Source organism: Dendrobium catenatum, unplaced genomic scaffold (assembly GCF_001605985.2).
Source record: "Dendrobium catenatum unplaced genomic scaffold, ASM160598v2 fragScaff_scaffold_1242, whole genome shotgun sequence".
Lineage (NCBI taxonomy): Eukaryota > Viridiplantae > Streptophyta > Magnoliopsida > Asparagales > Orchidaceae > Dendrobium > Dendrobium catenatum.
Window position 1 is genome coordinate 295,657 of NW_021319704.1, and position 25,862 is coordinate 321,518.

The 25,862-nt window shown below is 36.7% G+C and overlaps 1 protein-coding gene across 2 annotated transcripts; it reads left to right on the forward strand.

The window, feature by feature from the left end:
* The first annotated feature begins 7,263 nt into the window (after positions 1–7,263).
* On the forward strand, positions 7,264–24,270 carry LOC110105340 (universal stress protein PHOS32). 2 transcript variants are annotated; one of them, XR_003702323.1, is made up of 4 exons: positions 7,264–8,152; positions 12,758–12,843; positions 23,073–23,115; positions 23,855–24,270. XR_003702323.1 is itself a non-coding variant. In XM_020834804.2 (3 exons), the coding sequence occupies exons 1-2, from the start codon at positions 7,372–7,374 to the stop codon at positions 23,078–23,080; spliced, it is 789 nt and encodes a 262-aa protein (XP_020690463.1). In that variant the 5' UTR covers positions 7,266–7,371; the 3' UTR covers positions 23,081–23,115; positions 23,855–24,268. The 2 variants fall into 2 exon arrangements, 1 of the variants encoding a protein (XP_020690463.1); XM_020834804.2 differs by lacking the exon at positions 12,758–12,843 and having other exon boundaries at positions 7,266–8,152; positions 23,855–24,268.
* The last annotated feature ends 1,592 nt before the right edge of the window (positions 24,271–25,862 follow it).

Consider the following 25,862-nt stretch of genomic DNA (forward strand, 5'->3'; position numbering starts at 1 on the left):
TCTCGATCAAAACCTCGCCGCGGCTCTCTACTCCATAATTTCCTCGAGCATCTTACCATATGTTTTTTCCCTTGAACATTGCTCTGACATTTGGGAAACTATCGCTCGCCGCCTGCAATCCTCCACCCGCTCAAGAACAATTCAGCTCCGCAATGAACTTCACCACATCTCCATGAACAATCAGAACATGTCGCAATATCTTCTTGCGATCAAATCCCTTGTCGATGCCGTCGCCGCAACCGGCTCCCCTCTTGACCCCGAAGAAGTCATCTTCTACACCCTTAATGGTCTCCCGCCGAAGTATCAAGCATTCAAAACGGCGATCCGGACAAACCTTCAGCCCCGTTGCTAAAATACCCACTGTACGAATTCTCCTCGTTATCTCGCTTCATCACGGCTGGCCGATCCATCAGATCGACGTATCCAATGCATTTCTCCACGGGCATCTCTCGCACACCGTCTACATGAAGCAACCACCTGGCTTCACCGACGAGCTCCATCCAAACTATGTCTGCAAACTGAAAAAGGCCCTCTACGGCCTCAAACAGTCACCTCGCGAATGGTTCGCTACACTCTCCGGCCATCTCCAAACTCTCGATTTTAAGCTAAGTACTTCAGACACCTCCCTCTTCATTTACCATACCAGCAATATAACCATGTATTTCTTGGTATATGTTGACGACATCATTATTACAGGGAATTGTCCAAAGACTATCAAGAAAACCATAGACAATCTCAGCTCCAAATTTACAATGAAAGATCTCGGAGCCATTTCACAATTCCTGGGCATACAAGTTGTACCCACATCCTACGGTCTCCACCTCAATCAAAGTAGGTTCGCTCGTTCGCTCGCACCATTCTCTCCAGAGCAGGTATGACAAACTGCAAATCTGTATCTACACCATCTCCACCCAAACTCCCTGTTACACCGCAACTACTAACGCATTTTCCAATCCGACTCTCTATCGGCAACTCGCCGGATCCTTGCAATATTTGACCCTTACGAGGCCCGACATTGCATTCGCCGTCAACAGAGCATGCCAACACATGCAGAATCCAACCATTGCTCACTTTGAAGCTCTTAAACGGCTACTTAGATACATACAGGGAACTATCCATTCCGGTCTCCCTCTCTTCCGCGACAAGCCCACTCTCTGCTCTTACGTTGACTCCGACTGGGCAGGCGACGAAACTGATAGAAAATCAACCACCGGATTTTGCAACTTTCTCGGATCCTCTCTCATCTCCTGGAGTGTAAAGAAGCAAACCGTTGTCGCCCGGTCCTCCACCGAAGCGGAATACCGAGCCGTCGCCGCAGCTGCAGCCGAAATCACTTGGATACGCCGACTGCTTCAAGAACTGCGTCTACCCCAATCTGAAGCCACCACTCTTTTTTGCGACAACACCTCCGCCATCGCCTTAGCAAACAATCCGGTTCTACACGCACGAACCAAACACATCGAAGTGGACTGTCATTACATTTGCAGCTGCATCAAGGACCAAAGCATTCACGTTCATCACATAGCCACCAAAGATCAACTAGCCGATCTCTTCACCAAACCGCTACCGGCACCACGATTCAAATTTCTCTCCGCCAAGCTCGTCACTCCTCCGGATGCTCCAGCTTGAGAGGGGCTGTTAGACAAGCAATTTACCTTATATGCCATTTAGTCTACACGTGGCACTATCCTATTTGTATCTTGTTTTTACTTTCTTCTATATAAACCATTGTATACTGTACAAACATTTAATGAAATCAAATTCCATTTTCCCGTTCTCTCTCTTCTTTACTTCCCATCTTGATTTCAATCAAGATTACACTTGTCATGCTTTTAACTGTTATCTTTGAAACTTTAAGACAACTTAAATTGTATCTCAATACACAAAAATGCGAGTTCGCCACTACACAAGTCTACTTTTGGGGTTTTATTATCTCACATGAAGGTGTGCAAGCAGATCAAAGGAAGGTGAATGCCATTTTGGACTGGTCGAGCCCGCATTCTTTTTTTGATATTTGTAGTTTTCATGGATTGGCAAATTTATACCACAAATTTATTAAATGATTCAACATTCTTATGGCACCTTTAACTAATTGCTTGAAATACAAAATTTTTTGATGAGATGCAGGGAAATCAAAAAGTTATGGAGCAATAAAGCAGGCACTTAGCTCAGCTCCGGTTCTAACTCTACTTAGCTTTGACAAACTCTACAACGTTGAGACAGATGCTTCTTCAATTAGCATTGGTGCTGTATTATCATAAGAGGGTAGGCCAGTTGCCTTCTTTAGTGAAAAACTTAGCTTGGCTAGACAACACTGGACTATCTATGAGCAAGAATTGTATGCAATAATTCGTGCATTAAAGCAATGGGAACATTACAAGTTGCATCAAGATTTTGTTCTTTACACTGATAACCAAGCATTGCAGTATATTAATAGCAAAAAAATATAAGTAAAATGCATGTCTGCTAGATTTTATTCTTACAGAAGTTCAACTTTGTACTTAAACATAAACATGTTGCAGATGCGCTCAGCTAAAAGTCCCTTCTCCTCACTCAATTACAAATAGAGATCACGGGGTTAGAATGCCTTAAGGAGCTCTATGCCACGGTTGGACTAAATGCTTGACTACCGAACTTGTCCTTAACTACTCCATTCGTCACGGCTTCCTTTTTCATAATAATCAATTGTGCATTCTGGACTCATCCTGGCGTCAACACCTCATCAGGGATGCTCAAGGTGGCAGTTTGTCATCTCATGTTGGACGTGATAAGTCATTGTCTCAACTGCAATTATGATTTTTCTGGACTCACCTCCGATAGGATGCCTTCCGTTTCATAGCTCATTGTCCTATTTGCCAAACTTACAAGGGTGGTGCTCAAAACACTGGACTATACCTTCACCTACCTGTACCTAATACAATTTGGGAGGATCTTAATTTGGATTTTGTACTTAGATTGTCGCGAACTAGGAAGGGACAAGATTCAATTATGGTCTTTGTTGTTAGGTTTTTCAAAATGGTACACTTTATAGCTTGTAAGAAGTCCACTAATGCCGACTTTGTAGCTCGTCTTTTCTTTCAGGAAATTGTTCGTTTACACAGAGTGCTCCGCAACCTTACTTCAGATCGCAATGTCAAATTTATCAGTCACTTCTAGTAGGCCTATGGAAGAGTCTCGGTACATAGTTGAGATTAAGTTCGGCATACCATCATCAATCAGATGGGCAAACGGAAGAGGTGAAAAGAAGTTTAGGCAATATGCTTTGTTGTTTTGTTCAAGAACAACCAAAATAGTGGGAAGAGTCCTTAAGTCAAGCTGAATTTGCTTATAATTCCATGCCGAATAGGTCAACAGGCCGATCCCCTTTTTAGAATTGTGTATGCCAAAATGTCCAATCACCCCTTGGATGTTGCTATCTTACTGAAATGCAGATCAACTGATGTCCAACATTTCACATATCAATACTCCAATATACTGTTTGGAGTGCGCAAGTAAATCATTAACTCCAACAACAAATATAAGGCTGCTATGGATGCACACCGTCGGCAAACTTTTCAATACAGGTGATTTGGTGATGTTGAGACAACGTCATGTAGAGGTGTCAATTTCGGGTTACGGGTCGGATTCGGGTCGAATCCGGAACTGACTCGACACTATTTAGGTCAACCCGTTTTTGTATACAAGACAGTTTTCCGGATTCGAACCCGACCTGTTTCGGCAGCAACACCCGGTGTTCGACACCGATAGTAGGTAGCGCTGTTCGGTAGCCGCCAGCAGGCAGCGGCGTTCGGCAGCGGGGTAGACGGGCAGGCTATGCTATGCGACGCGGTGGCGTGATGGCGCAACAGGTGAGGCGATGCGACTCGAACGCGATGGCGCGACCAGCTCGATGCACGCGGGCAAGCTTCGCTGGCAGGCAGGTAGATCGGGGCAGGCTAGGGCTTTTTTTCGGGTAATTCTAGGTCATTCTCGGGTTTTCGGGTCAACCTGAACCCGACCCGATTTTACAAACGGGTCAGTTTTCCGGACCCGAACCTGACCCGCTACGGGTTCGGGTTAACCCAAACCCAAAATTTTCGGGTCGGGTCCAATATTGACACCCCTAGCGTCATGAGCGTTTACCTCCCGGCACCTATTCCAAGCATAGTCCACGCAAGCTTGGACCAGTACCCATTGTGTCCAAAATCAATGACAATGCGTACAAGATGACTCTTCCACCCGATTGTTATACTTCCCCTACATTTAATGTTTCAGATATCTCCCCATACCATCCTTTTGATGCAGCAGATACATCATTTCTTCGCCGAAGTCAAATTCTTCCACCACCGGGACACCTGATGCGGAGCATTTTATAATTCCCCACATAACTTACCGTATAATCATAATAGTATCTTTTCTGTTGGCCATATAATTCGGTTATGTTACTATAGCAACTTTAATATTTTAGTAGAAGACATACATATAACTGAAAAGAAGAAAAGAGAAGGCATAATACATAGAATTTGGTTTTCAGCATATTTCTTCTCCTTTGGTTCCTTTGGTTGCCATTGCTGGTTCTCTTTTCTTGCAGGTTACATCAGTAGAGGCCGTTGTTGATGGTGGATCTCTGTCGAGGCCATCGCAGTGCTCCGTTGAACTTGTTCGGCTAGTATAAAGCATCTACATGATAGCATAAAAAAGACGCGAATGAGAAGATTTGGCACCAAAACAAAATTGGCTGGATAATGTCGCAACTCCTTTCGAATTCTCGTACGGGAACAAAGATATAAGAAAGTGAAGCCTTCAGACCGATTTACTCCGCTAATGAAGGGTTTGCTGGTTGATAGGCAACATAATCTGGAAAGATCAAAGATAAATATATGAATTTAAGTGGCTTGATTGAATGGCTACATCCATTTTTGGGGCACAAGAATGACTCCATTAAGCTCAATATTTCCTCTTATGCAAACTATCAGCCTTTTCCTCTCAGTTACATATTTCCTTCTCTATATATCTTGGCCGAATGATCTCTTCACAACAACAACAACATCAAGCATTTATCCCACTACGTGGAGTCGGCTACATGAATCCTTTTTCTCCATTGTGTTCTATTAAAAGTTAAATTCTCGTTTAAATCTAATAAAGAAAGGTCATTCCTAATATTTTCTAACCAAGTCTTTTTAGGTCTACCCCTACCTTTCTAACCAAGTCTTTTTAGGTCTACCCCTACCTTTTTAGGTGTGACCCTGTGGTTTTTCCATTTACAGGGTTTTCTATGTAAAAAATACTGGTGTTTATTTTCATTCTGTTTGTGTGCTGGATATATTAGTATAATGCTGAGACAAAAATTTTCTAATTCTATCGCCACGTATATTCTAGCCTGCAACAACGCTGATTTTTGACAATGAGAATTTTGATTTTATATGTCTCATAATACAAATGCTTAGCCAAATATTCTTACTGTATATTTATTTGAAGAGATATACATGAATGTCCATTTTTGTTGAAATTATTTTCAATAAGAGATGACCTTTTGCAATCAAGTATTATTTATTAAAATCGAAGACACCTTAAATTGGCTTGAACTTATTCTGACTCTTAGTCTAATCAAGTTTCTAATTAGGGCTAAGGGTTTGTGATAGAAATTGGCATTGGTGCTCGTTGTGTGTGAAGGAGAAGACGAGTTTGTGTGAGAGTTTGTTGGGTGTAGGCATTGATGTGATCAATAACTTAGGAAGGAAAAAAAAGAGTTTGTGTGTAAGCTTGTTGAGACGAGCATTGATATGAACCAGTGTTATTTATTAAAATCGAAGACACCTTAAATTGGCTTGAACTTATTCTGACTCTTAGTCTAATCAAGTTTCTAATTAGGGCTAAGGGTTTGTGATAGAAATTGGCATTGGTGCTCGTTGTGTGTGAAGGAGAAGACGAGTTTGTGTGAGAGTTTGTTGGGTGTAGGCATTGATGTGATCAATAACTTATGAAGGAAAAAAAAAACGTTTGTGTGTAAGCTTGTTGTGACGAGCATTAATATGAACGATGCCATGTAAAGGAGAAGAGTTCATGATAGAGCTCATTGGACAATCATTGATGAGATTAGCAACGAGGGTTTCAATGAAACCCAACAATTACGGCCAATTGCAACCGGATTTGAATCAAGTCTAAATCGGTTTGAAAATGTTTCTAAGGACTTTCTTCAGTACATAGCTGCAAGTATAAGAGGTTATTTCTTTTTGTATACAATTTCTATCAAAATCTATTTTTAGGCATATATACATTTATAGTCAACCATGTAAAGCTATAAGACATACACTGTATTTTCTTTTTTTTTTTTATAATCCTGGCTCGAGAAATTAAGCAGTGAATTCTGGTTTTATTTCTTCTTTATGTATTTACCGGCTGACAGCAAGGAGGATTGGGATGGTATTCTTTTGGCAGTTTGTGATAGCTGGTATGTTGGGCAAGGATGACAGATTTGCCATTTTCTCCTTTGGAGGGCAGATTTTTATTCGGGCCTCACAATTTGCAACCAGGTAGAGAGAGCGGCAAATCCTGAGCCCGTGGGTCCTTACGGGATCCATAGTTTCTGGTGATGTTGTTTTATCTTCTCTTCCTGTTCTTTTATTTTGCTTTTGGCTTATTCTTGGGGAGTTTTGTCTGTCTCTTCCCCATTTTTTATTTTCCTTTGTCTTTTGTTCATTGTTTTGGTAAAGTTTTATCTTTACAGTTGCTTCTATTACATGTAACTATTTCAGCTTTAATAGAAAGGGCTAAGCCCATATTTTTCCCATAAAAAAAAAATTTTGAGTTTATTATATTTGAACTGATTTTGATGACTTTCCAAATAGAAAATTGCTCTTATTTCTGAAAGTATATTTGAGGAATTTTTAATTTTTTATAAATAATACATCTCATCTTGATTTTTTAGTTGGGAGTTTTGACTAACCAAGAGATTTTAAATTAAAAATTTATGTATGTGATATGTTTATGAGTTTATTTAATTAGTCTAAATATTATAATATATATATATATATATATATATATCAAATAAATGAATAAATAAATATTTTATAGGAAATAATAAATTATATAATTTGAAGAGTTATATATGAACATTATGGATTATTTTAAAATTTATAGATGAACGAATCAGATTTGTTATGGGCGGATTCCTAAATCACATTTATATAAAATAATATAGTATAGATAATATAGATTAAGATTAAATCTAAAAATCTCATAAATAATATTATTTAATGCTTTGAAGCCGGAGTGCAAATTATTCTTCAAAACCTTCGCTTTTAAGTTTTAGAGGACAAAATTCGGTATTTTCGTGAAGCAGAGAAACCCTCGAAACGCAAGTAAAAAAGAAAGACCTTAGATTCCAGCGGCATGCAACACCATCAGAGTTCGTCCGAGGCCGACCACTCCGCACCGACTTCGCCGGTTGTGGCGGCCGCCGCTGCAGCACATACGATTCAACCATCTTCCCCGCGCCTCTTTTTCTCCTCTTTGGCAGCGGGGAACACCACGGCCAGCTCTCACCGTCGGATTGCGATAGCCGTAGATCTGAGCGACGAAAGCGCCTACGCCGTGAAGTGGGCTGTTCAGAACTACCTTCGACCTGGTGATGCCGTCATCCTGCTTCATGTTCGCCCCACTTCGGTTCTCTATGGCGCTGACTGGGGATCGATAGACCTCTCCGTTTCGGAGGCTGCTGCTGCGGCTGAAGAGGTTGACGCCGAGCAGTCGCAGCAGAAACTTGAGGAAGATTTCGACGCCTTCACTGCCACCAAGGCACATGACCTTGCCCAGCCGCTTGTAGAGTCTCATATTCCCTTCAAGATCCACATTGTAAAGGATCATGACATGAAGGAGAGGCTCTGCCTCGAGGTAGAGAGGCTTGGACTCAGTGCTGTGATTATGGGTAGCAGGGGATTTGGGGCGTCTAAGAGAAGCGGCAAAGGGAGGCTAGGTAGTGTCAGCGATTACTGTGTTCATCACTGTGTTTGTCCTGTGGTGGTGGTGCGGTACCCTGACGAAGCTGCAGGAGGTCTCACTGAGGATGGGATCGCTTCCAATGCTGCATCTTCTACTGCAATTAACAAGGAGGCGGAGCTTCACCCCGTGCCAGAGGAGGAGGAATTTCATGATGCCTCCGATGCACAGAAAGGTTTGTCTTTATTCTCTGATTTTACCAGGACACGTACTTTGTTGCGAGTTTGTGCGGTATTGCTCATTGGAATTAATTTTTAAGTCATTTAGGAATTGCTCATTGGAATTATTTTTTTTAAGTCATTTAGGCTTAAGATTTAGATTTTCTGCTTGGGATAATTACTTATTAATTGGGGCCTTCATCCATATGGCTTATGCATTCACTTGGGTTTAATATCTTACCGTTAGCGTCTTGAGTCTTAGACCTCCGAAATTTCACCACCTCCTACAGGTGGGACTTGAGCTGGCGTTTTGATGAGGTTCAGATGAGGGACTCAGCTTTTGGTATTTGATTTGCCGTCCAGTGCTTTGGTAAAGGTTGAAAAACCGCTGATCATTTGCCTATACTTACTGTGGAAACATTTGATGCATGATGCTTGATGCAGTAAAAGAATTTCATTTCAGTGATTTGATACTGGATTGGAGAGAAACACATAAGGCTGAGAATAATGATGAAAAATACTTAAAAAGTTTTTTTTTTAATGGTCTAATGATAAGTTTGGATTTTTAGTTATGGTCCTCACTCATATAATTTATTTCTTTTGATTGCTATAGGTTCCTATTACATTCTATTTTGAGACCGATTAGGCTTTGGTTTTGCACTCATCAATATGCATGTTTGTGCTTTGGAGGTTTGGATTGTCCAAATATGAAATGTTTCATATTCATGCAAATAATTTGCAAACTTTTCCCGTCTGTAGGACAAGGTTTTTGTGCTTAGATGTTGTGCATTTGTGCTATATCTCCTTTTGTTTGGTAGTTTTGTGTGAGTCACTGTGATGTTAATCCCTTTAATGAGTTGCTAGTTGGCATCCACAAGATTAATTTTGTAATATACTTTTTTTGGAAATAACATTCAATTTACATTGCTAGTAGTAGTTGATAATCTCTAAGATATTGATGCAGCACTCTTGCACTTGGAATTGATTGATTTCCATGTATTATTTTCTTCAGGATTTAGCTTGTATTAATTAGACTCAATATTACTATTTATGTACAGTGCATTTTATCTAATGCTTAATCATAATTATTTGTGATATTTTGTCTGTATGGTTTAAAGGTGCAGTTATGCCTAATATGTTGTTTTGTTCAAAGTGTTGGATAGTAAAAAGTTAACTAATAGTTGAGCTAATTTTCATGAATTAGAATGCTAATATGATGTGTAGCAGAGCTAGAAATTTAGATTTAGTGATGATTATGTTAGAGATATAGTTGATAGAAATAATTGTTTGCTGAAGGATTAGGAAAAAAGTGGTAAATCAAAGGTCACATGAATAGAAATCTTTTAGAAAGATCACATACTCTTGATTATATATATATATATATATATATATATGTGTGTGTGTGTGTGTGTGTGTGTGTTCGAGGCGTAAGCATCGAGGCGTTTTTTACTAGAATTGCGCAAAGGCGGGCCTCAAGTCAAGCATCATATTGCGCAATTTTAAACCATGATATTGGAATTGTGTGAATGGGTGTGGTTAACAAATCATAAGAACATGGTTAAAGATGATGACATTAAATAAAATTTACACTTTGAGAAATTATTAAATTGGAATTTCAAGGTAAAAAATATTTTGGAAGAATGTAATGAACAATATAAGAAAATATATTGTATATTGAGCCATAAAAGTAAAGTGTAGGTTAAAGAAGAAGATAAGGCTTTAGGTATAAATGAGATGAATATTGAGTTTTGTAGTGTTATGGCCTTATGGGTAATATTGTAGTAATTTGGTAAATGAATTTTTTAATATAATTTAGAAGACTAAGAGGATGTTAAATGATCATAGAAAAATTATTTTGTTAATAATATTTTCAAACAATGGAAATGATCAGTATTGTATTAACTTTAGAGGAGTAAACTTGCGAGAGACTAATGTGATATAAGTTTAGAAAAGTTATGTTAGTTTCAGATAATTTTATCTGGTTCTATATCAGTCAGATGGACTATGAAAGCGATTTTTATGTTATGACAATTAATAAGGAAGTATAGAGAGCAAAGAAAGATTCCGCTTATGATTTTTATTGATATGGAGAAGGCATATATGATCGAAAAACATTATAATTGATTTACTGTGCATCAAACAGAAGTATGTGTTACTGGAATGCTGTTGTTATTGAAGTTATGTGTGATGGAGCATTGACTAGTATTAGAAATCATTGTGGAGTGACATAAAGAGTTTTCAATTATAGTTGTTTTACATCAAAGCATTAAAATTTAATCCATATTTTTTTAGTAGAGATATTTATGAATGTTATTCATAGTGAAATACTTTAGTGTATGTGATGTGAAACTATCATGCAATGAAATGCGAATTGCACTTAGGAAATTAATAGAAGTAATGATTCAAGACTTGCTACCAAAACTCTTTGCTTAATCAAGTTGAATTCATGAATTAGATGGTGATAAGTTAAGTAATGACAAGAAAGCACATTTAGAGATTAGAAGACTTTCAAAATAACAACAAAATTCAAGTAATACAAATGGCTAAGACTAACAAAGCCCCAAATTTAAGATTTAGATCCTTCACCTTAAGATCCGTCACTCATATTTTAAGTGGAGGCTAGCGGAAGAGAACTGTAAGTAGACTTAGCGACGCCACTAAGAGGCAAGTGATCTTGAGAGGACTTATCGCCGGGAAGGGAGCCGGATTCGGAGGAGCGGATGGACGGCCTTCAATGATCCACGTGTAGACGGAGAAGTGATTGCGATGGACTCCGCTAACGTTGGTAGGATTCGATCCAAGTATTCTTCGACGGTGTCGTCAAAGTCGAAGCCAACGTCGAAGAACGGTGACCGGAGGATATTGACCCGTCCGTGGTTGTCGTACTCAAACCCGAAGTTCCACTCGGGTTCATCCATGCATCCTTGAGGATACGAGTAAGTGGTCGCTGCAATACGCTCCCAAGAGCAAGGGAGAAGTGGCTCGGGGATTCCGGGGAGAAGCACGCGAGCTTTGGCGGGCTTGGGAGAATTCGGCCAAGGAAGAGACCAAAATTTTGGTGCAGGAATTTCTGCAGGAAATCCAATTTTGGAGGGTTAAAAGGGGTGGATTTAATTTGAAATCCAAATTAAACCAAGGAGGATTAAGGGGGCGGTCAAGGGAGGGGATTGGGGCTAATTTTGTGGGATTAATGAGGTGATTAGGAGAGAGAGAGAGCCCAATAAAGGGGCCGGCCACATGGAGGGGAGAGGAGGTTCAAGTAATTAATCAAATGGGGCCCACATGATTAAGTAATCAGATTTTAATTAAAATCTGTAGTAATTCAGATTTCAATAAAAAAAGGAAAGTTTCCTTTTCAAGGGTGTATGTAATAAGCAACTTTGAATTTCAAATTATAATCAAAGGCTGGAGATAATTTGTTTTAAGGCTGATTGAGAGAGCAATCAATCAAGCCTTAAATGCTTGATTTCCACGGTTTGGCAACACAGCAAGTAACGGCTGTGAAGGCTGCAAAGGAAAATTGGTGAGCTGAGGAGGGGAAAAGGGGTTCACGGCTTGGCTGTGCTGGGGTTGAGGAATGATGGAGGAGATGCTGCCGGCTTGGTGGCTGGGAAGGTCGTGGGTAACTGGGCCGACCAAAGGAGGCCGGCGGTGGAGGGTCTGCTGCCGCCGGTGGGGAGGTGGGGAGGGGTAGACGGCAGTAAGGCCAAGGGGAGGAAAAATAGGGAGATTTCCAGGGAATCAAGTGGCGATGAATTCACTAACCTCAATTGTCTTCAACCCGGATTTCCTCACAATAAACTTGGACGAAAGTTAGAACTCACAAAGAGATCTAATTTTTCCGTCGAACTCACTAAGAGATCTAGGAGAAGTGCACTCACAAAGAGAACGAAGGAGAATATTTTTTCATTTCCAAAAACTAAAAACTTACAATGCATCATGCCTCATATAAGGAGGCTCAAAATAAAAGAAAATGAAAAGACATAAACGCCCCCTGGGCTACATAAGTAGAACAATGCCCTCAGGGGCAAACTAGGAAAACTAAAGAAGTACACATGACATAAGCTGTAAATAACTCAGAAGTAGAGGCTCTGGATCGTAGCCATCGATCTGCGCCGTCGGCGATGGTACACGTGTCGAAATCTGATGTCCCCATCAGTATGTTTTGTTGAGATGATATAGTTCTAATTTATGATAAATCTATTGAAATAAGTGCAAACTTGAAAGAATTGAGAAAATATTTATAAGGTAGAGACTTAAATGTTGTAGAATAAAAGATTGAGTGTATCTTATGCAATTTAGTAGGTGTGATATTAACAATTATCAATCAATATTATTAGATGATAAGTGATACTTATATGCAATAGGTTCAAGTATATGTGGATATAAACTCTTAGGTGCTCATGAATCCTGCTCATGCTCAACTTTCTCTTAGTTTCTCTAGGCACACGCCACCAACTCTTGCTATTTGGCAAGAAGGAATCCCGCCCACACCTCTTTCGTTCTCTCTTTTTCACAAGCCTGGTTGGAGGAAATTACTATCTGGCCCCTAAATCGTTTTCAATAAATGACTGAGATTTATTCCTATCACCCTTGATGATTTCAGGTGTTGTTCCATGCAGATGAACGTGGGAAAAGGGGCCGCATGTTCCTACTATTTTGATCACCGTTTCATGTAAACTTTCCTGATTTGGAAAAGCTAAATTGGGTAAGCAAGTGATTTTGAAGGGCAAATTGAGTTAGTTTGAACTTGATTTAAATTTGATCTGATTGATTGAGTTGATTTAGGCTAATTTAGCTTTACTCAACTTGATTCCAAAAATGAGACGATGAGATTGCAACCTCATTTCTATCTTGGATTGTGTCAATTAAATTTATATATCAGTAATTTACCTATATCATTCATAGCTCAGATTGCCCTTTTTCTTTGGATATCTTTTCATTTCTTTCTTGGACAAGTATTGCCAATATTGAGTTTGAGGAGTTCTTATTGACCCAAATTTCATTAAGTCAGTTTTTAGAATTCCTAATACTAACATTACTAAAATATTTTGAATAAGTTCAAATTTTTGAATAAATTCCGGTTCCTCAAAAAAATCAAATCAAAGTCGTAATGGGGAATTCTCTAGTTATTTTTTTAGAAAAAGCAAGAAATGTTGGTCAATTGATCGTCTCGTTTAACAAAAAAATTGACTGTTGGGAAAATAGATTTTGAAAATAGCATTAGATTTGGAATGGATTTTATTAGCATAACTTTTTCAGTTGATATATGTCAGATAATAGATTTAAATACTTATAACAAAAAAGACGGTCTATTAATAGAGATTGCTTTGAGGTTAGTGCGAAGCTCTTGTGCCCAGAAGAAGATTTGGCTACCACTTCTGTGCCCATTGCACCTTCTGCTGGGGGAGACAAAAAGTTGAAATTAGTATTATTATGTGAGCTAGAGTATCCTACAGTGTTTGAAGATGGATCGTCATATGCTTTGCCTCGAATGAATAAGACTCAAATGAGGATCCAAAATAGGAGAATTAAAAAAAAAAGAGTATTGAAATGCAAATTTTTGGGAATTAATGTTTAAGCATGGGATTTAAAGGTCAGCATGCTTGGTTTTTGATTGAAAATGGAAATTCTTATTCCTTTGGATGACAAATCACTTTTAGGGAGTTGACTCCTGTCATGCCTCCAATTCTTTAAGCGTTTGAATAAAGATTCAACTTCGCTTGTATTCACAAATTTACAGGATATGGTTGTCCATCCTTAAAAGGCAAAATTTATATATTTATTCTGAAGCTAGTTTATAAATTAAAGAAAAGGTTAAGACAATTAAATATGTCTAGGCTTTTCAAAAGGTGCTTTAGTAACTGTGATAATTTCTTCTCATCTTTCATAATTTTTGGGAATCTTCTCCTTAGGCTACTTTGTTGTTTTTCTGCCCTTTATATCAGCCCTCTTCTCAAGGTGAGGGGCAGTGAAACTTCAATTAGATTCCTCACCGGAATGGAATAGTTAGAGGCAGCTATAACATACGATTTGACTGAAATATGATGTTACTTTCGGAGGATCTCCATTTTATTAATGGGTTTTTTATGAGTTGTGAGTTATGTAGCATTATGGCAACCAAGCTCAAGTTGAATTTAAAAGAGTGCTACTATCTTCTAAATCGATGGGATAGTCATTGGTTCATCTTAGAGGAAAAAATCACACATGTATTGTTCAGTAGTAGAATGAATTTGAATGAACTTGATGAGGGCATCAGCCAGAGATTCCGACATGTGTATCATCTACGGAATCATAAATCGACGGCTACGATTTAGAGTATTTTCTTTTGATGTATTTTATGTTTTATTTATTTTGCATTTCAGTTTTCCTAGTTTATCCCTTTGGGTAGTGAGTCTTGAGTCTTTCTTCTTTTCTCTGTTACTGAGACCTATATATAGTGGTCTTGTGTTTTGTAAGAGGTTAATGAATGATTCAATAGAAATTGATATTTGTCTTCTTCTTGTGTGTGCACTAGAGAGAAGAGAGAACCTTAGGTGAGGGTGAGCGCAACACGCGCCAATCATTGAAAAATTCTGTGGCTCGTTGCTTATCTTTTTTCTTCCCCTTTCTTTTCTCCCCCATCGGCCGACCCCCATTTGCCTCCCCAAGCCGGCGGCCGCATCCCCCATTGCCCCAACCGCCGGCCACCTTCCCACCATCATCCAATCCCTTGACCCCAAGCCCTTCCCCACTCCAACCGCCGGCAAAGCCCTCACAACCGCTGGCCAAACTCCTTTTTCCAAGCTCCACCACCGGCCACATTCCCTTTTGCTTTAATGATGGCTCAATCATAATTATTACTTACCTAAACTAGCCTGAGTAATTTGGGGATATCTCAATTTCAAATAATTTCCTAAATTAGGGAAGTTTTAAATCTAAATCCAATTTGATTTTAAATTGGATTTGATTTAATTATCATTTTTCTAAATTTGAGGTCTCATTTAGGAAGCTCTTAATTCTCTTCCCTAAACCCGCCTCCCTCAGTCCCTCTCTCTATATGCCGCCGGCCTCCCTATATTCCACCTCCCTTTGTTTCCTTCTTTAATCCCTAAACCCTAGTTGAATTTGAACTCAATTTCAAATTCAATTCCCTCCAAAATCACTTAAACCTTAAATTAATTTCAGATTTATTGGGATTTCCCCAACCCAAACCTAAACCTAACATAATCCACACCCCCCCCCCCTCCCTCTCCTTGGACGGCCCTTCCTCTCCCCTTGTTTCTCTTGGAAACCCTAATTATTTCATGAGTTTTGGAGCAATGAAGAGAAGACAAACTTCCTCCTCCCATCTACCGTTAGTGCATGGCCGACCCTGAGGTCGACCACGGATTCGTATACAACGATCAAGGAGAAATCAACATCTTGCAATCCCCTTTCTTTGATCCAAATTGAGAATATGAGGGTTCAGTGGAAAGCTACGTAAATTGCATACTCTATCATCTCGCCGAGATGGTTGACGAGCAACGACCAACGAAACCTTGGCAAATCATTGGCCGACCATCAACTTCCTCTTTTCCGGCTCCTCCGGCGAACAATACCTTACGCATCACTTGTCTTGTGGTGGCATCCTTAGGGTTACTTCTACCCTTTTTCCGCTAAACCCCACTTCAAGAGCAAGAGTGAGGGAACTCAGGGTGAACACTTCTCGTTGTTATGTTGTGAATTTTTGTTTCATTGCCATTAGTTTTACTTTCTTATTTTGTTGTTACTCGCAAGTATCTTGTTAATCTCATTTGTAATCGCTTGCTATTACATAAACTTCTAATGAAAATTTCTAAGAATCTAACTTGGTGAAACATAAGTTTATAATAGCAAGTTTAAAGTTCAAATTTTTATTAAGTTCCAAAAGCAATTCTTGTTTACTTACATGTTTCACATCAGAACATGAGCTCTTATTCTTCGAGCTATGCAACATGTTAGTAAACAAGCTCAAGTTGAATATACAAACTGCTAGTACCTTATAAATTGAAGGTAACTTCGATGGGGATTGTCAATGATTTATCTTCGATGAGAACTTGTACTCGATCTGTTAGGGCTGTAAAATGACATTTAGAAATGGATAAAAATAATTTCCATGTCATGAGTAGACTCCTATGTGCAATAGGGAAAATGTTACTTGTTGATTTTGATTAGCTATTGTGTAGACTACAAGCGGGTTTGATTCAGCTCATACCAAATTTCACAATTCAGTTGTTTGTGATTCCTTATGTTGGCACTTGTTTAATTCCTCTATTTTGGCTATCCGCTAATTTGGAGGATTGTTGCTTAGTTTATTTCTATTCCCAGTTTTACTTTGTTTATTACTATTCCTATTTTGTACTATAGCTGGGATTGATTCTTCGTTGTAGTTGAGATCTATAGTTTTCTATATCTTTACATATGGAGTCCTCTATTGTCACTAATTTTGCTTAAGATGTTCATTTCATTTTTTAGCAGCCTCCTGTTGTTTCTTGCTAATTTAGAACTGTAGTTGGAGCCAATTCTTGCAATTTTGTTCAGGGCTAAGTTTGAAATTTGTTTTTCTTGGATCCGACGGTTATCTAGACATGTAAAAAAACATTCAATATTTAATAAAATGTCATATTCTTTCTAAAGTTATGTGGGCAATTTGATGCAAATTATTGGAATGATATGCAAGTGTTGATAATTTTTGAGGGAAGCTTTCCCCTTATTCTATTGTAAAATCTCAATTTTCTTTGTTGTCTTCTATCCTTATTCCTTTTTATCTACATAGTACATATTTTACTATGGATTCTGCGTGTAATTTAGATTCAGTAAAGTTTGATGTAATCGGGCTTGTCTTCTTACAATGTGAATCCTAATCTTTGTGTTTTATTTCAATCTAAGATATCGTGCAAAATTACAATTTTGGATGATCATTAAATCATCGTTTGTACAATTTTGGAGCAAGTTGTAAGTGCTCTTCAATTTTTGTAAAAGATAAAATTTTATCTAATTAAGAGTTAAGGGCCTACTAATTTTGTTATTTGTGCATGTTCTTGTTCATCATAGCCTAGTTTGCATCAAAGAAATTCTAGATCACAAGTTCTCTTACATTAGATTTTGTATTAGTGCCAATGCTTACATCATCATGTAAACTAGAATAAGAACATAAAAAACGAGTCAATTATAAGATTAATAAATTATGTTATTTAAAAGAAATTGGGTATGATATGAGTTTGAAGTTATAAGGTGACTCATCAAGTTTAAAAATATATTCCAATATTTGTTTGGAGGTATAATTCAATAAATTTTTAAATTGAATCAAAATTTTACAGGATTTCTTTGGGTGTTATGATCGTTATCATTTGCTTGATTACAAAATAGTTGGAATTGCTATTATGAAATTAGTGGACATGACCAATAATATTGGGCGGTGCTGCATAATCTTCATAGGCTGTTATAACTTATAACCTTATAGGTCAATTTTTATCATTTAGAGAATATATAGTCTAATTGTATGAACAATTTAATTAATGGTAATAAAATAGATATGATGCGGTTGAATATTATTCAAGGTTGAGCATCTTGCAGCTGAATTATTTACATCTGAGCTATTTTTTTATCCTTGTTTCATTAAAGGTCTTCGTGTAGAGAATATGAAAGAATTAAGTTATAATTCACCAAAAATACTATACAAGTCTTTATCCAATTCTCTAAATATTAAATCATATTACAAGTACTTTGTTAGGACTATTGTATCTGCAATTAAGGAGAAATCGTTACTTCCCTTCTAAAGCCTATTAAATATTTATAAACATAAGAATAAAGGATGATCAATTTAGAATTTTTGAATGCATCGGGCTTGTTATATGATAGAAAAGTCCCTCTCAAACTGAAGGGAAAATTTTATAAGATGGTACTGAGACCTACAATGCTTTATGGTGCAGAATATTGGCCATTAAAAGAGAAGCATAATATTAAGTTAAGTGTTGCAGAGTTGAGGATGCTTAGGTGAATGAGTGGCTTTACTCTTAGAGATAGGATACAAAATGAGCATATACGTGAAAAGGTTGGATTAGCTAGATTGTTTGGTCAACATAAAACGGCGGCTTTCCGATAACCCGATTAGGAAAGTTGATGTATTAGATTTGACTTATATTAAGAAAGGTAGAGGTAGACCTAAAAGGACTTGGTTAAAAATATTAGAAATGACCTTTCTTTATTAGATTTAGATGAGAATTTGACTCTTAACAAGACACAATGGAGAAAAAAGGATTCATAAAGCCGACCCCACATAGTGGGATAAAGGCTTGTTGTTGTTGTTGAAGATACTATAGTTCATCAATATTCTTTGGAGGAGTATTAGATGCAATATGAATCTCATCTGGTATTGCTGACTTTGGAATCCGCAATAATGTTAGAATTTGTTTGTGAACCTAACCCTAAATTTGAGCATCAGTCAAAACCCAAACTTGAAATAGAGTTCGAGTATTATAACATTTTTAAACCTAACCCTCAATTAGAAATTGAAATTGAACCTATGCATCTAAACATAAATTGCATTGAGAATTTGACTCTAATCTTGATTGTGAATTGAAATTTTATTAGAAATTGAATTCATTCCTGAATATGAACTTTAACTTTTAAAATACATTGAATGTAGTGTTGAATGTTAACCTAAATCAACCACGCCTGATGAAAAATTGAAGAATCCATTGATTTAACTCGTGATAAAGTTTCTAACCAAATTATTTCTACAAATCTAATTGAAATTTATTTGTTTTGGTTCTTGATTTCTTGACTCATAAATTTAGAAAGAGAATCTTAGGGAGAAAGTGAAATGTGTCAACGTTTCAAAAAAGTTATTTATGATGGCTGCTTGAAAAGAACTTGAAATTCAAAATTGCATAAAAAATAATTTATTTATGATAAAGTGCATAATTCATCACAATTGATCTTTAAGTTATTTGATTTAGCCTTCTTTAAGAAAGCTATTTATTCATGTAGGGTCATATTTGTATTTTTATTTGCTTTGAAATTTCTTTACCATCTCAGCTTATAAGAATTTTCTATAGTTCATTATAACTACCAATTAGGATATATATCAATATTTTAGTATTTCATTTCTTGCTTCTATCAGATCAGTCATTTTTATTTAAATCTATTTTATAGCAAAATTTAAATTTTGAGAGATCTTTAGATTATTTTTTGGGATGTATTTATGTGTTTTCTGATTTATATAAAAAACATGAAGTTTTTATCTAATAGTCGGTATGCTGTGAATTTTGATCTTTTGTGTATGCTCTTGTGCTTCACATCTAAATTTGCTTAAAATGTCCAACACCAAATTGATTAAGCATTTCAAATTAATTTCATATTTTCTTCTTTAAGGCTTTATCAAGGATCAACCTTAAACCCATATATATCTTTTTGCTTTAGTCATGGATGTTCTCACTAAACATTTGCAAGAAGATGTACCTTGGTGTATGATTTTTGCATATGATATTCTTCTTGTTGATAAAACTAGAGAGAGAGTTGAAGGTAAAGTTGAATTATGGAGGTCAACCTTAGAGTCTAAAGGCTTTCGCTTGAGTAGATCTAAGGCTTTGTCGAGACAAACTTAGTGCTGCTACATAAATTCTATAAGTGGTTAGAGTAGTCTTAACGATTGTATTATGTTGATTTGATTACCTGTTATTTACTTCCTAACCTTCTTTATTCAAGAAAATATGATAAATAATGAAAATTATGATTTTAGCTTTTTAATTTAAAAAAAAAAAGTTGAATTTTTTTAATCGTTTTGTTTTTACGAAGCAAGGCATAAGCAGCAGCAACAACAACAACAACATCAAGCCTTTATCCCACTACGTGGGGTCGGCTACATGAATCCTTTTTCTCCATTGTGTCCTATTAAAAGTCAAATTCTCGTTTAAATCTAATAAAGAAAGGTCATTCCTAATATTTTCTAACCAAGTCTTTTTAGGTCTACCCCTACCTTTCTTAACATAAGTCAAATCTAATACCTTTACTCTCCTAACCGGGTCATCTGAAGGTCGCCGTTTTATGTGACCAAACCATCTAAGGCAACTCTTTCTAATCTTATCTTCAACTGGAGCTACTCCAACCTTTTCACGTATATGCTCATTTCGTATCCTATCTCTAAGGGTAAAGCCACTCATCCACCTGAGCATCCTCATCTCTGCCACACTTAACTTAGTATTATGCTTCTCTTTTAATGGCCAACATTCGGCACCATAAAGCATTGCAGGCCTCACTACCATCTTATAGAATTTTCCCTTAAGTTTGAGGGGTACATTTCTATCACATAACAAGCCCGATGCATTCCTCCACTTCAACCATCCAACTTGAATTCTGTTGATAATATCCCCATCTATTTCACCATCACTCTGAACAATAGATCCAAGATATCTAAAACGTGTACTCTTATTAATGACTTGATCGCCCAAAGTCACAATCCCCTCACTAGGTCTATTACTACTAAAATTACACTCCATATATTCCGTTTTAGATCTACTCAAGCGAAAACCTTTAGACTCTAAGGTTGACCTCCATAATTCAAGTTTACCTTCAACTCCCTCTCTAGTCTTATCAACAAGAAGAATATCATCAGCAAAAAGCATACACCAAGGTACATCCTCTAGCAAATGTCTAGTGAGAACATCCATGAATTCATAAAAAAAAAACAAAAAAAAAATTCATAAAAACAAAAAAAAAATTCATGAAATTATAATTAATTCATAAAAAAAAATCTATCATTATATTTACTTGATTCATCATCATAAATATATAAATTACAAATCTCAATAATAAATGTTATAATGACATGAAAGTTTTAAACGAGATTCAAAGTAAACAGACACTTAAAACTTAAATATTCCACAAAGAAATTTCATATTCTTCAAAAGTGTCATCGTAATTAATATTTTTATCATTCTAGGATTCAATCTCATTATCATCTTCAAAATATTCTTTCATTACAACATTTTTTTTCTTATTACTTGTATTAGTTAATATTGCATTAAATGTAAGATAAAGTAAAACTACAAATTCATCACACAACTAAGTGATCTATTATACTTAAATTACTTTTTGGTTTTTTGTAAACTCCAACTCCACTTTTCTTCGTTCTTTTAAATGATTGTGAAGTAGAAGCTACTTCTAATTCAGCAGAAAACATAATAATAATATATAATAAATTTTTTTACTAAAATTCAATCTTAATGAGGCATTGCCTTAAAACACCTTTAGGTATGTAACCTTCACGCATATGCCTCATTTAAGCCTCACTGGCTCCAGTGAGGCTTAAGCCTCAATGCACTTCTTGTGTGCCTCAATTCAAGGTGCGTCTTGCGCCTTGAATGATTTTTTTTTTCTTAACCAATTTCTTTCAAGAAGAATCATTATTGAGCTATTTGTTAAACCATAATGAGTATGTTCACAAGTATAAAGGAAGCGAGTCAATGTTCAAATATGTTCATTAATATGAGGAGCTTTAAGATTTTATTAGAACTTTTTCAATTATGTAATTAAACGAATATAGACTAGTTTATATGAACAAGTATCGAGTTGTTTCTTCAGTGCACTTATTTGCTTATAGCCCTACCATTGCCCATGCCAGTGTCATCACCAGGCCCTTCCTCGAAGACTAGCAAAAAGAATGGGTGCTCCAACATCGTCGAGATTGACTTTAGAATGAGAAAAAAAAAACTAGTTTGGAAATATTAACAAATAACTTGACATTTTTGTTTTATTACTCTTTTAGACAAAATAATTTATTTTAAAATAAAAAATATTTTGTTATCATTTTAGTTATTTTAAAACCATTAAAAAATAAATATGAACTTAGTGAGATCTTAAGTTTATGTTTATTTGCATTGGTTATGGAGATATAGAAGTAACATAGTATCTTGTATATTATTTGAGGATCATGGTACGTTGGTCATTGGGATCTTTGTTTAAATATTTAGAATATGAAGGTTTAAATGTTTATTGAATATGATTGGAGTATATGATATGTAAGCTTACTGGATATGAATTGATGAATATGATTTGATATTAGAAGATGAAATGATACTTTTGTTTGATAGATTGAATAATATTAAGTATCATGGATCGGTTATACAAAAAAATAAGGAAACGGATATCAGAGTGAAGGTTCGTTAATTGAAAAGAGAAACGCCTTTGGTGTTAGGCTTCAAGATAAGTTTTATAAAAGTATAACTAGATTAGTTGTGTTCTATTAGTCCAAATTCATTTATGAACAACTTATTGATTGTCAAATTGAGAGTGGTGGCAATAAGAATGCTAAGATGGATGTGTGATTGTACTAGGAATGAGAGATTTAGAAATGATTAAGTGAGAAGAACTATAGAAGTAGCACTTCCTGAAAGATAAGATTGTGGAATAGGCTTAGTTGTTTTGACCATATATTATGGGTTAATAACATTAATGTGGAATGATTAGAAAAAAAAGGGCTAGGTCAAAGGTTAAATGGACAAAATTGTGCAGAAGATTTACACAATATTTTTAATCACTCATGCAATTCTCATAAGGAATGAATAATTTTAAGTTTTGTATATTTAATTAAAATTTCTTTTAACTAACAAAGATTTAAAATTTTGCTGCACATTTTGCCACCAATACTGTTGGCTATTGTTTTATTGAGTTTTTAACTTCTTACGTATCATGCAGCATCAAGTTCTAGCTAGGTTTTATACAAGCATGTTTGGCTGACTGTAAAACTTTGCTATGGTTCAATATATAGGTTTCCAATGTTTCGTTTGTTTTCTATTTAATTTTCTGCTTATTGCTATGTTTGTTAAATTTCACTGGTTGAACTAATGTTCGTTTGTTTTTGTTCTAATTTTCTGCTTATTGCTATGTTTGTTAAATTTCACTGGTTGAACTAATGTTCGTTTGTTTTTGTTGTAGATTCTTGAAAGCATGCAGCTATGGGTTGTCGTCCTGAATCCAGGTGAACGATAAAACATAAATTTTATTGTTTCTTGTTCGCTTGTGTCAGTGAACTAGTAATGGCAACTTTGTTAATTGATTTCTAGGGAAGGCTTATTTGATTGCTTGTAAATAAAACTATGTTTTAAAAAAATTGATGATTTCATTCACTTAATTTGAATTGGAAAATGAAATCACATGTTTAAGAGAGTTGAGAAGGTTTGTGAAATTTGAAATCAGCGTACATCTTACTACACCCAATTAAATGTTGGATTTAATAAACTTAAAGCTTTTTTTAAATTATAATTTTTAACTAAAAGCAAGCAAATAAAGCCTTGCTGGCAAACTTCTTATGCCTTCCTTTCCAACACATAATTCTCAACCATTTTACCCATTAGCTCATGTCAGATCGTTGCTACTGAAGATTTATTAGCATAAGTTGCAGCAAATGTGAACTTTGGATTTAATAAAAGAATCCATACTGTTTTTGTTTTTTTTTTTGTTGGGATATTGTTTGTGGCATAGATGTAGAAAACAATATATGCTTCTTATGTATTTATCGTTGTGCAATTGTTTGAAGGCGATGATTTGCATTAAAAGCATTCCGATTACAACTGCAAATCTCTCACAACTGAAACTGCCAAATTGATTACAAAATTCTATGGAGATCGCTGGACTTTTCTATACTGTATATTTTGCCATTCTGAACCCCCTGCCATAGAAAAGTAGTACTGACATATTGTCTAAATGTGTTGTTTCAGTTCATTCAGTGCTCCCTATAATGCTGCCGGATGATACTGGACCACTTCTCCTCTTTACGAAAAATCAAGAAAACTGTTTAGTTGTTTTCTTTCTTTAAGGTTTCCTGGAGTATGTTTGGTCACAAGAAGGCTATATCCTAAGCCTTATTATCCTGTGAGAGATTTATAATGTTGAGACATTTGTGTCCTGCTTTTTAGGATGCTTGTGGTTGTGGCTTCAGTTTGTATTCTAAAGACTTATTTGTTCTGTATGAGTTTTAGATATTTTGCCATCACAGTCGCTTCTACTCGATTGTTTCAGTGGCAAAGAAGAGCCGTTAAGATTTTATAACTGTTCATTTCATGGTTGCAGCATGATGGGGAATCTATATGTATACATTAGTTGGGTATGAATTTTGATTCTCTTTTATCTGACTTATGCAATTTCTATTTCAATTGATAAATTTATTTTGAACGGTTGGAATTGATTCTATTTATATTTTAAGCAATTATTCTGGTTTCTATAAAAACGTTTCCTGCAGCCCAAAATGAATTGACAGGCTTATTTTGAGATGTGTAATGTAAGCGTTGATTGGTTATTTATATATGAAATTCTACTTAAACCCTAAATTAAAGAGGTTTAAATTTTATTTTATCGAATTTTAACGAGAATGTATTTGCATAAAATTCTCCTTTTATATCTAAATGTTCGAGGATTTTTGTTAAATAATCTTATTCAAATATTAATATTATAAAATAAACGCGGTAAACTAATCTCATAATATTATTAAGAATTGATATGTCATCAAAAAAATATCTTGATCGGGCATGAATCTTGAGGCAAAATCAAGTTGGAAACTTCCGAAATTAAAATTGGAATCATCCGAACTCCAATTTATGCAAATTTATAGTTGAACTGAGCGTCTCAGAAATATGAACTGACATCAAAATCAACTCAATCCGAGTTCAAATGGGTCAAAATCAAGGGTTATAAGCACTATTGGAAGGTTCAAACTACAATTTGGATTACCAAATGGTTTCCAAGCATGACGTGCTTATAGTCAAATCGAGCGGCTCGATAAGATGAATCCAACGAGCACAAGATCGCCAAATTCCGACATAACTAAGGCATTCAAATGTCCATTAAACGATTCTTGCTCAAGGGATTCAATATCAGCCGTCCATCCAACCACTCCCCATTCACGCTTGATCTCTCATTTATTTACGGGCTATGACACTCCAAAAATCTAAAAATATACCCCTCATTTCTCTTGAAAGGGGACCGAAAGAAGGAAGAAGAGAAGGAAGAAACTCCTCCACGACCACCGGTGAACTTCAGCCAGACCACCACTTGAGGCCCTCACCTCCGCCTGACGTCGTTGCTCCGCCGGACCACCACCTTAGGCCCAGACTTCTGCTGGACCACTACTTAAGGCCCTCACCTCCGCTGAACCACCGCCTGACGTCGTTACTATGTCGGACCACCATCTAAGGCCTAGACTTCTACCGGACCACCACTTGAGGCCCTCACCTCTACTGGATCACCGTCTGACGTCGTTGCTCCGTCGGACCACCACTTAAGGCCTGAACTTCTGCCGGACCACTACTTGAGGCCCTCACCTCCACCGGACCATCGCCTGACATCGTTGCTTCACTAGACCACTGCCTGACATCATTGCTCTACCAGACCACCACTTAAGGCCCGGACTTCTGCCAGACCACCACTTGAGGCCCTCGCCTCCGCCAGACCATCGTTTGACGGTTTTGCTCTACTGGACCACCACTTAACGCAGATATTTCTAGCAGACCACCACTTGAGACCCTCGTCTCTACCGGACCACCGGCTGACGTCGTTGCTCCGCCGGACCACCACTTAAGGCCCAGACTTTTGTCGGACTACCACTTGAGGCCCTTACCTCCGTCGGACCACCGCTTGACATTGTTGCTCCATCGGACCACCACTGGAAGCTCTCACCTCCGTCGAACCATCGCTTGACATCATTGCTCCGTTGAAGCACCACTTGAGGCC

Excerpts from the sequence above, each read along its gene's own strand:
- LOC110105340 (XM_020834804.2), top strand. The coding sequence starts at position 7,372 with ATGCAACACCATCAGAGTTCGTCCGAGGCCGACCACTCCGCACCGACT.